The following is a 15,574-nucleotide window of genomic DNA, read 5'->3' as shown; positions in this document are numbered from 1 at the left end:
TAATGCCTTCCCTTCACAATCTCGTTGTCAAATACAATTTATTAACCCTCAATAACTTTAGCAACTACTTGACTGCTCATCTTTTTCAACTCTTGCTGTTCATCTACAACTTTTTACATTATTTGCTACAAAATAAAATATCCCACAATTTGGTGGTGTCAGCAGCAAATTTACATATCGTTCTTTCACTTTCTTTAGATTTGATGTACATAGTTAGTCATTAAACAAATGTATTCATTCTGGGTTTTTTTGCAGAAATTACATGCTACCTAATCCAAGTGTTAGGTCCAGGCCAAAAGCTGTGTACTATTGCAAGTTATGATAAAAGGCAGAAACAAAATAAACTCTTGAAAATTGAGTTAGATCACAAGCTTTTCTAGTAGCTATACTCAATATCCATTTAAGCAAGGCAGATTGACTCTGATTAGTCAAAGTTAAAAATCATACAATACCAGGTTAATAGTCCAACAGGTTTACTTGGAAGTACTTGCTTTCGGAGCGCTACCTGACGAAGGAGCAGCATTCTGATAGTTTGTACTTCCAAATAAACCTGTTAGATTATAACCTGGTGTTGTGTGATTTTTAACTTTGTCCACCCTAGTCCAACACAGGCACCACCTTATTCTGATTAGTCAAGGCACTGTCCTGAGACATGAACCCAAAGAGGAGTTGTCACCTATTTTGTTGTGTTGAAACAGGCAAATTATTTTTTGACTACTTGACAAAGCATGCCATAAAAAGGCTGGTTAAAGAAATTGAGACTTAATAGATAGAAGAAGCATTGTCAATTTTCATTAGAAATGTGCAATCATAATGATTAGATTACTTTACAGTGTGGAAACAGGCCCTTCAGCCCAACAAGTCCACACCGACGCGCAACCCACCCATACATTTACCCCTTACCTACGGGCAATTTAGCATGGCCAATTCACCTGACCTGCACGTCTTTGGACTTTGGGAGGAAACCGAAGCACCCAGAGGAAACCCACGCAGACACAGGGAGAATGTGCAAACTCCACAGTCAGTCGCCTGAGGCCGGAATTGAACCCGGGTCTCTGGCTCAGTGAGGCAACAGTGCTAACTACTGTGCCGCCCACGGTTTTTTAATGTTTTTAATGTCTGCAGAGAAAGGCAGACTCAGCAGTAAATCTTCAGAAATGGAAGAATGTATTGAGAGAGTAAATGACAAAACATATAACCACACCAGTGAAGAGAATGTCAAAGACCATGTACAATTAATCACTAGCTCAAAAATATGTTGCTGGAAAAGCGCAGCAGGTCAGGCAGCATCAAAGGAGCAGGAGAATCGACGTTTCGAGCATAAGTCCTTCTTCAGGAATATATGTCATTCCTGAAGAAGGGCTTATGCCCGAAACGTTGATTCTCCTGCTGCTTTGATGCTGCCTGACCTGCTGCGCTTTTCCAGCAACACATTTTTCAGCTCTGATCTCTAGCATCTGCAGTCCTCACTTTCTCCCAATTCATCACTAGGTAAAATTTGGGAACTGAACCCAGTATGTGGATCTCAAGTGGGCCTAGCATGGAGGAGAGTGAGCTCACTGCGGAGCTCAAGTGAGCCTTACTTACTTTGCCGAAGCAAGCACAGGACCTGGAAGCAGTGGCAGCTGCATCGAAAAGTTGATGTCAGCGAGGTAGGCCCAAAGCAAAAGGTGGCGCCTGATGATCGGCAACTTTGTTGTTGGTTGGATCTAGCACTGGCGGTAGAAAAGCGGTGGCAGAAGAGCATCGTGACAGCATCGATGAGGTTGGCCCAAAGGCAAGCGATGCAACTCTGATGTCAAGTAGTCCGGTGCAGGTTGGAGGGATTGGCCCAGCAACAAAGATGGTGCCTGAGGATCGGCAACTTAGATGATGATTAGGTCTGGTCTAGACAGCGACAAAACGGTGACAGAGCAATGACAGTGCAGGTAGCGTTGAAGGCGATGAGCTCAGGACTGATAGACTGTTGTTATTCAAAATGGCGCCATTTCGTGGTAGCAAGTGAAAGCTTTTCACTGTATTTTATAGTATTTGTACTGTAAAATACATATGAAAATAAAATTTGTACTGTAAAATACATATGAAAATAAAAGATCACTGTATTTTATAGTATTTGTACTGTAAAATACATATGAAAGTAAAAGATCAACGGTGACAGAGCAATGACAGTGCAGGTAGCGTTGAAGGCGATGAGCTCAGGACTGATAGACTGTTGTTATTCAAAATGGCGCCATTTCGTGGTAGCAAGTGAAAGCTTTTCACTGTATTTTATAGTATTTGTACTGTAAAATACATATGAAAATAAAAGATCAAAATTAGACTCATGAATGCATGATGCCACCGTATGTTGTCAGTGTTCTACCAACTGATAGGATAGTGCTTTTTTCTCTTGGACAATGCTTTTCCCTTACTCACTGACTTTACCTTCCTTTTGTTGTTGTCATGTCACCCTGCCGTAGAGATTGTTACCTCTTACCCTCTTGGTTCCAATTATAGTGCCTGCACCAGCACTCCATCACAAATATTACTGTAAAAACATGTTGCTACAAGAGCAAAATAGCAAATACTTATCCTTAAGCTCAGGTACATCCCTTTTACGCGCCGTCAAATATCTGACCACATATGTTTCTAAGTTGGGAAAGAACACCACTGCAGTGCGCTGGCTGTTTTTGCTATTTTGCTCTTGTAGCAACATGTTTTTACAGCACTGACAGCATGCGGTGGCATTATGCATTCATGAGTTTGATTTTGATCTTTTATTTTCATGTGGATTTTGCAGTACAAATACTATAAAATACAGTGAAAAGCTTTCATTTGTAATCACGAAATGGTGCCATTTTGATTAATAACAAGACAGTCTATCAGTCCTGAGCTCATCACCATCAACGCCACTTGCACTGCCATTGTACTATCACCGTTTTGCCTCTGTCTAGGCCAGACCTAACTATCATCTAAGTCACCGATCCTCAGGCTCCATCGTTGTTGCTAGAAAAACACAACCAGTCAGGCAGCATCCAAGAAGCAGGAGAATCAATGTTTCGGGCATAAGTTCTTCATCATTGCCTGACTGGTTGTGCTTTTCCAGCACCACATTCTTCAACTTTAATCTCCAGCATCTGCAGTCCTCACTTTCTCTTTGTAACCAGCCTTCCTGACTATTGGCATTGGGTAGGTTGACTCACCTTTTAAGTCTGGTGGACATAAGTGCAAAGTTCATCCCGCCATTGAGATCCTGAATTTTGGCCTCCCAAGAATTAAGGTCACTTGCTCACCTTTCATCTCAACACTTTCATGACTGGAAGTTTTGTCCATTTGTCACAATGGCTGGCATCAAGGGTCATCAAAATGAAACTGTCTCATGAGAACATTCTACCAGAATAACATGGAGTGATTACAGAGTTGTAGAGTATTACAGTGTGGAAAGATACTCTCTACCCCACCGTGTCCAAGTTCGTCTCTAAGCCAAAAGAAACAGATCAGTCACGACCATATTTAATGCTGGAACTGGCTCAGGTGGCTGAATACTTTAAATATGGTCTTATGTTGTATGTTCATATGTGCAGGGTTACGGGGAATGGCAGGAAATTGGCAATAAATCATAATGCTCAGAGAGCCTACGTAAACAGCATTGACCAAATGGCCTCCATTGTAACAATTCTATGATTCTGTAATAAATAAATTCTTCAGATAAAGGTTAATATTCCATTATCTTTGCTCCTTCTGTCTGTCGACTCACTTTAAATGGTTTAAGTCCTTCGATTTGAAACCTCTTTACTTAATCGTTATAGAAAACACTAACTGCTTGGTCAAATAAATAGGTTTCAAGAACAGCCTTGGAAGACAAGGCAGAGTTTAGAAAGGAAATTCCATTCTGTTGTCAAAAGATAGGGCCAACAGTGGAAGAGTGAAGGAGTGTGAAGGAATGAGGATAATATTTGCTCTAAACTGTGTTACTGTGCAGCAGGCCCAAGTATCCATGCAGATTGGATACAAATTGGTGACTTTAAATATATGTCATGCAAAACAAAATATGGGGTTTGTGCATTTAAATAAATCAAACCCCCAATTCAAAACACTCTTAAAGGGTATGGAGGAGTGGTTGTACAGGAGACCTCAGTGGAGAGTTTGGAGGATGAAAGGATTTGTGTTGGAAGCTGTTTTAGAGATGAGCTGATTTAAATAGGAGTATTCATATATTAAATAAGCGTAGTTGGAGTCACCGTAAGTCAAATAGTGATGCATGAGTGAAACAATGGAGTTACAAAATGAACAGTATGGTTTTGGGTGAGCACGGTGGCACAGTGGTTAGCACTGCTGCCTCACAGCGCCAGAGACCCGGGTTCAATTCCCGCCTCAGGAGACTGACTGTGTGGAGTTTGCACATTTTCCCCGTGTCTGCGTGGGTTTCCTCCGGGTACTCCGGTTTCCTCCCACAGTCCAAAGATGTGCAGGTCAGGTGAATTGGCCATGCTAAATTGCCCATAGTGTTAGGTAAGGGGTAAATGTAGGGGTATGGGTGAGTTGCACTTCGGCGGGGCGGTGTGGACTTGTTGGGCCGAAGGGCCTGTTTCCACACTGTAAGTAATCTAATCTAAAAAAAATGTTCAGGGTGAATGATGATGGCAGAGTGGCCAGGAGAACACAGAAAAAGCAAAATCTGAACGTGGCAAAAACATGTTTGAGAGTTTTGCAGCCAGTGTACTGAGGCTTATCTGCAAGTGTAGGAGTAGATGGTTTTTGTAATAGAGAGGATATGAATTCAGACACTCAGCTTGGGTGGAACAGAGAAAAAAATCTTATATTTATATGATTTATGTAATCTGACAACCAATCAAACACTTCTGAAGCTGAGCTACTCTTATAATAAAGGGAAAAGCAATATCCAGTTTGCACAAAGAAAGGTCTCATAAACAGCAATGAAACAAATATCCAGATTTTTTTTGAAAAATATTGGTTGATGGACAATTATTAGCTATGGCACTTGCAAACCTCCTCTTTATTTAGAATAGTGACATGGAATTTTTACATACACTGCAGAGGACAGCTAGGCTGCGATTTAACAGCTCATCCTCATGACAGCACTTATTATTGTGCAACACTTCCTCAGTACTATTGTAAAGTGTCAGTCCAAATTATATCTTGGAGTTCTGGAGTGAAAGTTGAACTCACAACTTTTTTAGAAAGGCAAGAGTATGACAACTAAACCAAGTCACCAACAGCACAGAAGTAATGAAGGGGTTGGGAGAGGTAATAGAAAAATAGAACAGGGCATGATTTGTGTACGTGTGAAGTTTGACCCTAAATCTTTGGATGATAAAGAGGAGGCATCAAGGATAATCCTTAAGATTAACAGTAATAATAGTATTGTTCTGGAAAGAGAAATGATATTGAACATGCTTCAGTTATAATAAGATGGCTAAGCATGTATCAATGCAAGCTCAGTGCCATTGAAATGAATAATAAAGAACTGCTAAAGGAGGATAGTGGTCAACCATGTCAAAAGTTATATAGATGTCAGAGTGGAGGCAGTGTGCAAGAAGGTCACAGAGATGTCCTTCCCATTAAAATAATTGCTGAAATCAGTCATTCATCAACTATGTTTAACCTATAAATTGGTTTTTCAGCTTTTTTGCATTTCTAAAGTGATTAGAATAGAATTCAAGAACATAACATTTAGAGCATTGTTCATAATTCATTATGTGAGGTGATGCAGTTTGATTATAAGAACAGGAAAATACAATAGAAGATAGATGGTACAGTTCTAAAGGGGGTACAAGAACAGCAGGACCTGGATGTATCATTGAAAGTGGCAAAACAGATGGAGAGAACCCATCTCTGTCCCATTAATAGGGACAGAAAGTGCACAAGCAAGGAGGTGATGTTGTACATGAACAGGGCACTTGTTAGACCTCAGCAATATATGTAATGTCTTTGTAGTTATTTCAATAGTAGTGGATGCCTTCCACCAGTTGAAAATTATGATTTAGGTAAGCATCAATTTGCAATTTATATGACAGATACAATGTACTTCTGATTGTGGTCCTAGCTGTGTTATGACATTGTTGATTGTACCAGCCTAATAATTGTTTCTTCTTCTTAATTGCAGGTGGAATGCAAAATATTATGCTTCATACATTTAGTTTGGCCCGTTATACATACATAATACTCTCTGGAATGTGCCATGCTAATGGAACACCAGTTGCTCGGATATACAGTGATAATAAATTTGAAACTCCAGATGCTCAAGGACCTATTATTAATCTAAATGTGCTTGATGAGGAAGGCGGAATAGTTGGATATGCCAAGGTATGATGTAATCTTGTCACCATCTCATAGTTTCAGCTAAGAGTCATTTAGAGAATTGGCTACAATTATCTAAGAATTGTTTTAAATGTAATTTTTCATGTGATATGGTCATTGCTCACACTTGGCTAGCATTTTTTTCCATCCTTAATTGACCTGAAGTAGATGGTGGTGAGCCACCTTTTTGACCTACTGCAATCTAAATGGTGTACATGCTCGTATAGTGCTTAAGGAAGTCAAAAAGTGTGGCTCTGGAAAAGCACAGCAGGTCAGGCAGCATCCGAGGAGCAGGAGAGTCAACGTTTCAGGCATAAGCCCTTCATCAGGAGTGTGGGGGTGTGACCCAAGAAAGCAGAGAGATAAATGGGAGGGATGTGGGGCTTGGGGGAGGTAGCTTGGGTCGCAAAACGTAGATGAAGGTGAGGGGTGATGGTGATAGGTCCAAGCAGAAAGTGGAGCGGATAGATGGGAAGTAAGATGGACAGGTTCAAGAAGACGGTTCAACTCCCCCTCCAATTCCGCCAAGGACATGCAAGTCCTGGGCCTCCTCCGCCACCAATTCCAAGCCATCAGACACCTGGTGGAAGAATGCTTCATCTTCCACTTTGAGACCCTCCAACCACAAGGCATCAAGGTCAATTTCACCAGTTTTGTCATCTCCCCTCCCTCCACCTTATCCCAGATCCAACCCTCCAACTCGGCATAGCCCTCTTGAGCTGTCCTACCTGTTCATCTTCCTTTCCACCTATCTGCTCCACCCTCCGCTCTGACCTATCACCATCACTCCCGCATTCATGAGATTAGATTAGATTCCCTACAGTATGGAAACCGGCCCTTTGACCTAACAAGTCCACACCGACCCTTCAAAGAGTAACCCACCCAGACCCATTCTCCTGTGCTATATTTACCCCTGACTAATGCACCTTACACTATAGGCAATTTAGCATGGCCAATTCACCTGACCTGCACATCTTTGGATTGTGAGAGGAAACCAGAACACCCGGAGGAAACCCACACAGACACGTGGAGAATGTGCAAACTCCACACAGACCATTACGTATCGCCTTCCAAGCTACCTTCCTCCCAGCCCCACCCTTCTCCCATTTATCTCTCAGCCCACTTGGCACTCCCCAGTCCTGATGAAGGACTTATGCCCAAAACGTCGATTCCCCTGCTCCTTGGATGATGCCTGGCCTGCTGCACTTTTCTAACGTCACACTTCTTGACTTTTATCTCCAGCATCTGAAGTCTTCATTTTCTCCGAGTGCTTAAGGAAGGTAACTCCAGAATTTTAATCCAGTGACAGTGAAAAAAACTTTATCTATAATTATAACAAAGTTTCAAATCAGGTTGGTGTGTGACTTGGAGGGGAACTTGCTGACAGTGGTGTTCCCATAGATCTACTGCCTTTGTCCTTCTATGTGGTAGAGATCATTGGTTTGGAAGGTGCAGTCAGAGGAGAGAATCTCTGCAGTGCATTTCCTAGACAATACACACAGATGCCACTGCAGTCACTGGTGGATAGAGCAAGTATTGAACGTGGTGGATGTGGTGTCCGTCAAATAGGCTGCTTTATTCTAGATGGTATCAAGCTACTTCAGTGTTGTGCAAAGAACAAAGGACAGTCCAGCACAGGAACAGGCCTTTTGGCCCACCAAGCCTGCTCAGACATATGAGACCTTTCTAAATTAAAACCCTTTTGTTCTACATGGTCCATATCCCTCCATTCCAGGTATTCATGTATCTGTCAGGATGCCTCTTAAACATTGTCATTGAATCCGCTTCTACCACCTTCTCTGGCAGCGCATTCCAGGCACTTACCACCCTCTCTGTAACAACTTGCCTTTCACATCTCCTTTAAACTTCTACCTTTTATCTTAAACCTCATAATTAAAGTTTCTTCCCAGGGGAAAACACTGACACTATCCATTCTATCCATGCCTCATAATTTTGTAAACCTCTATCAGTTTGTTCCTTAGCCTCTGATTATCAAATGAAAACAAGTCAAGTTTGTATATTTTGTCACACTCTCACCTTGTACCTTGTTGATGGTGAAGAGACTTTGGGGAGTCGGAAACAGAGCAAAGTAATCACCACTGAATGCTGAGCCTTTGATTTGCACTTATATCCACAGTATTTAAATGGTTAGTTCAATTAATTTCTGGTCACGATAACTCCCAGGATATTGACAGTGTATTCAGCAATTGTAACATCATTGAATGTCAAGAGAAGGTATTTTGATTCTCTGTAATATAAACTGGTTTTTGTTTGGCACAAATAATACTTGTAACACATCAGACCAATCTTGCATGGTGTCCTGTTTGATGTGTATGGATGCGGACTGTTCCAGTATCTGAGGAATTGTGAATGGTGTTGAACATTGTGCAACCATCAGCGTACATTCCCACTTCAGATCTTTCAGTGGAGGGGTGGGTATTGATAAGGGATGTGAAGATGCTTAGGCCTTGTATAGTACTGTGAGGAACTCCTACAGCAGTGTACTGGACTAAGATGATTGGTTTCTAACAATCACATCCATCTCGCTAATTCACCTATCCTACACATCCCTGGCCAGTATGGACAATTTGGCATGGCCAATCTACCTAACCTGCACATCTTTGGACATGGAGAATGTGCAAACTCCACACAGATAGTTACCCAAGTGTGGGATTGAACCCAGATCCCTGGCATTGTGAGAGAGAAGCGCTAACTACTGAGCCACTGTGCCACTCAACCAGTGGATTTTTTTTTCCTCTCTGATTCCCATTGACTTCAGTTTTGCTAGGAATCCTTGATGTCACATATGGTCAAATACTGACTTGATATCAAGGACAACTCACTCTCACCTCATGTCTTGAATTCAGCCTTTTTTTTCATGCTTGAATCAAAGCTGCAATGGCCTAGTTGGAAATGAAACTGACTGTCAGTAAGCAAATATTGATGAACGTGTCATTTGTTAGCACTGTCAACAACCCTTCAGTCACTTTACTGATGTTTGGTAATAGATTGACGGAATAATTGGCCAGGTTTGATTTGACTTGCTTTTTGTGGCCAGAACATAAACGAACACTTTTCTACATTCCCAGTGTTTTAGTTGTACTGGAACAATTTGACGAAAAGTTTAGTAAGTTCTGCAGCAAACATCTTCATACAGTTGCCAGAAGGTTGTCAGAACCCATAGCCTTTAAAGTACCAATGACTTCAGTGTTTCTTACAATCATAAGAAATTGATCAAATTGGCTGAAGTCTAACATCTCACACACTTCAGACTTCTGAAGGAAACTACAATGATCATCTACTTGGCACTTCTGGCTGAAGATGGTTGCAGTTACTTCAACACTGTATTTTGTATTGATATGCTAGGATCCATATCATTGAGGGTCAGAATATTTGTGGAGCCTCTTCCTCCAGTTCATGTTTAATTGTCTACTACCATTCACAATTGAATGTAGCAGGACTGCAAAGCATAGTTTTGACCTACTAATTGTGAAATTGCTTAGCTCCTTCTATTGCATCCTGCTTTTATTGTTTGTCCTGCAGTAATCCTGTGTTGTTTACCAGGTTGACATCTCATTCTTTGGTATGCTTTAGAGCAGTTTCTCAAAAACACAATTTATTGAACTATGCTCGATCCCCTAGTTTGATAGCAGTGGTAGAGTGGGAGATATGCTGGGCAATGAGGTCACACGCTATGTTTGAGTAAATTTCTGCTGCTGCTGTTGCTGCTGCTGGCACACAACTAGCTAATGGATGGTCAGTTTTGAATTGCTAGATCTGTTCACAGTCTATCTCATTTTGTACAGTGGTAGAGCCGTTGAGGGCATTCTTAGTCTGAAGACAAGACTTCACCTCCACAATAGCTGTGCAGTAGTCACTCCTGCCAGTACTGTCAGGGACATATGCATTTGCAACAGTTAGATTGGTAAAGAAGAGGTAAAGGTATTTTTCCCTCTTGTTGGTTCCCTCATTACCTATTGCAGAACAAATCTAACGGTTATGTCCATCAGGTCTCAACCATCTTGGTCAATTGAAGTGCTGTGAAGTCCCTTGTCATGATGGACTTTGAAACCACCCAGAGTACCCTCTGAGCCTTTGTGGTCCTTACTGCTTTTTAAAATTATTCTTGTTCAATGTGAAGCTGACATATTAGCTGAGGGGATGAAATAGCTGATATCGTCAAATTTGATCCTGATACCATGAGACTTCAATGGAACTGGAGTTCAATTCTGAAGTGTCTTCAAACAAACACTTCCCAATGTAAACTATTGTTCTGCCGCCTCTTCTAGGTCTGTCCAGCCCTTCATTCCTGATGAAGGGCTTTTGTCCGAAACATCAACTCTCCTGCTCTTTGGATGCTGCCTGACCTGCTGTGCTTTTCTAGTGCCACACTTGTCGACTCTGACTCTCCAGCACCTGCAGTCCTCACTTTCTCCCTGTCCTGACAGTAGGACAGGCTGTACCCAAGGATGCTAGCAATGTTGATTTAGACTTGATGAATAAAGTGTGATTCAATGACCCTTTTTAAAAAGTACTGCATGGAATGTGGATATCGCTCACTAGGCTAGTATTTATTGCCAATCACTAATAGCTTTTGTGAAGGTGATGGCCAGCTGCTTATAGTATTGACTATGTCATCCTGTTGCTTAACTCATCTACGATATAATTCCTCAGGTGTTAGCAAGGAGGGTTGATAGGGCTGCATGTGCCATTTTCAGTTCTGGTCCCTAGTTTGATGCCAGGCAAATTTTCTGGTTTCATTGTTATTTGGCTTTGTAGCAGGTAATACAAATGTGTGACTTGCAGGACTATTTCAGAGATCATTTAAGTGTGAACTCATTGCAGTGGGTCTGGAATCACATATAGACCAGATCAGGTAAAGATGGCACATTTCCTTCTCTGCAGCATATTAGTGACCCAGATAGTGAGTTTTTATAAAAATTGCTGATAGTTTAGTGCCATCATTGCTGCGTCAAGCTTTCATTTCAATAATTATGAATTAATTAGATTTTAATTCCACCAGCTTGCTGTGACAGGGTTTGGACTTTTGTACCCAGAGCATTAGTCTGAGCTCTTGGATTACTCATCCAGTGACTTTGCCATTATACCACTGCCTCTTCCAGAATATGTCAAATGACTTGAGGTCAATAAGCAGCAAACCATGGAAGGCTGTATTGATGTTTTGATGAATGGCTAAGTTCCAACAAGCAAGGTGAAAAAACTAATGATGAAAACATTACACAATGAAGACACCTTTGATGATAGATCCTACAGAACAAATGATCTCCCTATATTCCTTTGTGTATTTTTCATATATTGCACAGGGAAATCACAGTGATCAGACCTTATCATTGAAGAGGATTTTACTTCCATAGTGAAGTGCCTGTAAGTCAAGTATAATTAAAATGTAAAATGTCTATGGCAATCAATACGGTTCCAACAATTACGTATAGACTCACAACAACTACATATAGACTTTAGTGTGCTTTCGGAGAGATTTTGGAATCTGGAAGCTGACATTGTATTGAATTCTCCAAGTTGACAGTAGCATTCTATTAAGGAAAGAACATCATAAGCAACACTAATTTAAATTCACTATTTTTATTTTAACTTTGTTTTTATATTATCGGTAATTTTTCTTTTGTTTAATGAGTGCATAATCAGGAAACAAGCCATAAGTGACAAATGGCCGTGCCAGCTCGCTCATGAATTAGACCTTCTGTCCTGAAATCAATATTTTGTCTAAACCAGCACTTCTCAGCAACTGTTTCATTGTGGGCAATAGTAAATGAACTAATTAACAGAGACTTGGACATATAATGCAAGGAATAAACAATGCAAAGCACTAATATGCTGAGGCACCAATGTACCACTAATAAATATATTGTAAAGCACAGCAAATGTATCCTGAAGCACACTTGCATTGCTTGGACCACATTCAGTTCTAAACCTGAACTCATCTTTCTTTTTTAATAAAATCTTCAATACTATACCCTCACTGATTATTGCCTAGAGTTTTTCAAAGATGCTGACATTATGAAAGATTATTGGAGTAATTCCCAGGCAGTCGTATTTATCAAGGACATTGGACAAATCCTCGATTCCTGATTTAACTCCTTGTCAAAGAACTGTTTTTACTACCAATCTATGCCCTAGAGTTAATGATGCCTAACTTTGACAGGCTGAACCATCTTGCATCACCCATTTCAAATTAATTTAGCATTTACACTACACCACCTTCCATTAAGATATCCCTTATCGTTGTGCGCAGCTTTTTTCAAAGCTGACTGTGAATGTCTTTACTTCATTGCTGAAATTGAGATCCTTACCATGAATTTAGAAGTACATTCAATGTAATTAATTAGTCCTGTACTTCATTATTCACCAGGACTGCATAATATCAGAGGTAAATTGTTAAGATAGGTACACAAACTTTCCAGGTGATGGTGTATCCATAAAGGTATAAGTTGACTCAGTTGGCTGGTTTGCAATAAAAAGTAACACCAACAATGTGGGTTCAGTTCCTGCCCCAGCTTACATTACAATGAAGGACTCTCTGTCTTAGTCTCTCCCCTTGCCTGAAGCATAGTGACCCTCCAGTTGTCTCTTGCTAATGAGAGAACAGCCCTATGGCGCAGTTGGACTATGGCGACTTTACCACTACCTTTCACCATCAAATATGTATATTGTACATCATTGAGAGAATACAGTAATCGTAGGTTAAATATATTATAGCCATTCAAAACCTTTTTTTTGGTTTTGTTTTCTCTTGGTGTACTTTGTGCACTTGAATCTTGATGCTGATTATTCTGCATTGTGTATATTCTATTCTAACACCAGTAATCCAAAAAAAGGAATATAGATAATGCCATGTATGACAGATGCTCACTGTCCACCCATTTGCAAACTGACATTTTTAGACAGAGGTGAATGGAAAGCTCACCTTAGCAGGTGCATTGTGCAAGTACAGGTTTAGCTTTGAAAATGATGCTGGAGTAGAAAATTTGAAGAGTGGCAGAATAGCGATCATATTACTATTATAAGAGAGAGTTTGGCTCATCACGACATTGTATGTCACTTCAGAAGCATCTAGTTATAGTATTTCTTGCTTTTGGTGGCAATGAATGGAAAGGAATGCTCACGTGATGAACAGCACCTTAACTACTTCTCTTCACTGATTTTGATGGCACCAAAAACAGCTGCAGATCCTGCCATACTGTCTAACAATACTATGGGGAACTGTCTTCATAAAGTCTAAGCAACAGAAAGCCTGATTTGGAGCTGTGGCATAGGCTACAGGGAGCATCGGTAGATATCATGCAGTATACAGCTGGCACATGTGGTGACAGTAATCAATAGATGTCTGGAAAGAGGGCTCTAAAAATATGCGGGCAATTTGCAATTCTGACTGATGTGGACAGTGCTCTAAATAGAAGACAGGACTGCACCAATTCAGCAACTATGTGTATGCTCAGATTCTACTGTTTTAATTTTCTGCAAACTCAGGCCTGTCTCTTTTTCACTTTTACCTGACCTTTAACCCCGTGCCCATTTAATGGTAGTAAAGGCTGTATGATACTCTCTAATCCTCTCAAATTGATCCCCTTGATACTCAAGAACCTATCTCAGTCTTAAATGTACATGGCCTCGACAGCCTGCTGCGGCAATAAATTCCATAGATCCACCACTCTCTGGCTGAAGGTGTTTCTCCTTATCTCCGTTCTCAAAGGTCTTTTCTTTTTTCGAAGGTGATGGCCTCGTGTCCCAGTCTCTCCTACCAACGGAAACATCTTCCCAACATCTTCTCTGGCCAGGCCATTAAGTATTCTGTATGTTATAATTAGATCCCCCTCATCCTTCTAAATTCCATTGAGTAGAAACCCAGAGACCTCAAATGTACCTCATGTGTTAAGCTTTTCATTTCTGGGACCATTCTCGTGAACCTCCTCTGAACATGCTCCAGAGCCAATTCAACCTTCCTGAGATATGGGGCCCAAAACTGCACACAATACTCCAAATGTGCTCTGACCAGAGCCTTATAGAGCTTCAGAAGTGTATCCCTACTTTTATATTCAAGTCCTGTCAAAATAAATGCCATCATTGCATTTGCCTTCCTAACTACTGACTCAACCTGCAAGTTTACCTTGAGAGAATCCTGGACGAGAACTCCCAAGTCTCTTTGCACTTCAGACTTCTGAACTTTCTCCCCATTTAGAAAACAGTCCATGCCTCTATTCTTCCTACCAAAGTGCATGACCTCACACTTTCCCACATTGTACTCCATCTGCCACTTCTTTGCCCACTCTCCTAACCCATCCAAATCCTTCTGCAGCTTCCCCACCTCCTCAATGCTACCTGTCCCTCTACCTATCTTTATATCATCTGTAAATGCCCTCAGTTCTTTCATCTAGATCGTTAATGTATAAAGTGAAAAGTTATCCCAACACTGAGTCTTGCAAAACACCACTTGTCACCAGTTGCCATCCTGAGAAGGATCCTTTTATCCCCACTCTGTACTTTCTACCAGACAGCCAAACTTATATCCATGCTAGCACCTTGCCTCTTAACACCATGAGCTCTTATCTTACTCAGTAGCCTCTTGTGCGACACCTTGTCAAAGGCCTTCGAAGTCCAGATAGATAACATCCATTGGCTCTGCTTAGTCTAACCTGCTCGCTACTTCCTCAAAGAATTCTAGCAGATTTAACAGGCATGACCTCCCCTTGATGAAACCATGCTGACTTTGCCTATTTTACCATGCACTTACAAGTATTCAGAAACCTTATCCTTCACAATGGATTCCAAGATCTTATCCACAACCGAGGTTAGGCTAATCGGTCTGTAATTTTCCATCTTTTGCCTTACTCCCTTTTTACACAGGGGTGTCACATTCGTGATTTTCCAGTCTTCTGGCACCCTCCAAGATTCTAACAATTCCTGAAAGATCACCACTAACTCCTCCACTATATCTTCAGCTATCTCTGTTAGAACTCTGGGATGTAGTCCATCTGGTCCAGGTGGTTTATCCACCTTCAGGCCATTCAGTTTTCTATCACCTTCGCCTTGATAATGACCACCATACTCAGTTCTGCCCCTCACTCTTTTGAATTTTTGGGATATTACTCATGTCTTCCACTGTGAAGATTGACGCATTATTCCATTCTTCAGCCATTTCCTTGTTCCCCACTGCTTCCTCTCCAGTGTCATTTTCTAGCAGCCCAATGTCCACTTTTGCCTCTCTTTTAGCCTTTATATATCGAAAGAAATTCTGACA

The 15,574-nt window shown here is 41.0% G+C and overlaps 1 protein-coding gene across 1 annotated transcript in view; it reads left to right on the top strand.

The window, feature by feature from the left end:
• The window catches only part of mocos (molybdenum cofactor sulfurase), a 234,128-nt gene that overhangs the window by 97,253 nt on the left and 121,301 nt on the right, over nucleotides 1-15,574 (top strand). The window contains exon 6 of the mRNA XM_043690069.2: nucleotides 6,107-6,306. Within this exon, the coding sequence (XP_043546004.2) occupies nucleotides 6,107-6,306 (200 nt within the window). The remainder of the gene's footprint in view (nucleotides 1-6,106; nucleotides 6,307-15,574) is intronic.

Source organism: Chiloscyllium plagiosum, unplaced genomic scaffold (genome assembly GCF_037043375.1).
Source record: "Chiloscyllium plagiosum isolate Xiang-an unplaced genomic scaffold, Cpla_swu_hap1 HiC_scaffold_5, whole genome shotgun sequence".
NCBI lineage: Eukaryota > Metazoa > Chordata > Chondrichthyes > Orectolobiformes > Hemiscylliidae > Chiloscyllium > Chiloscyllium plagiosum.
Note: the sequence above shows the minus strand (reverse complement) of the source record. Positions and strands in the feature narration are given on the sequence as shown.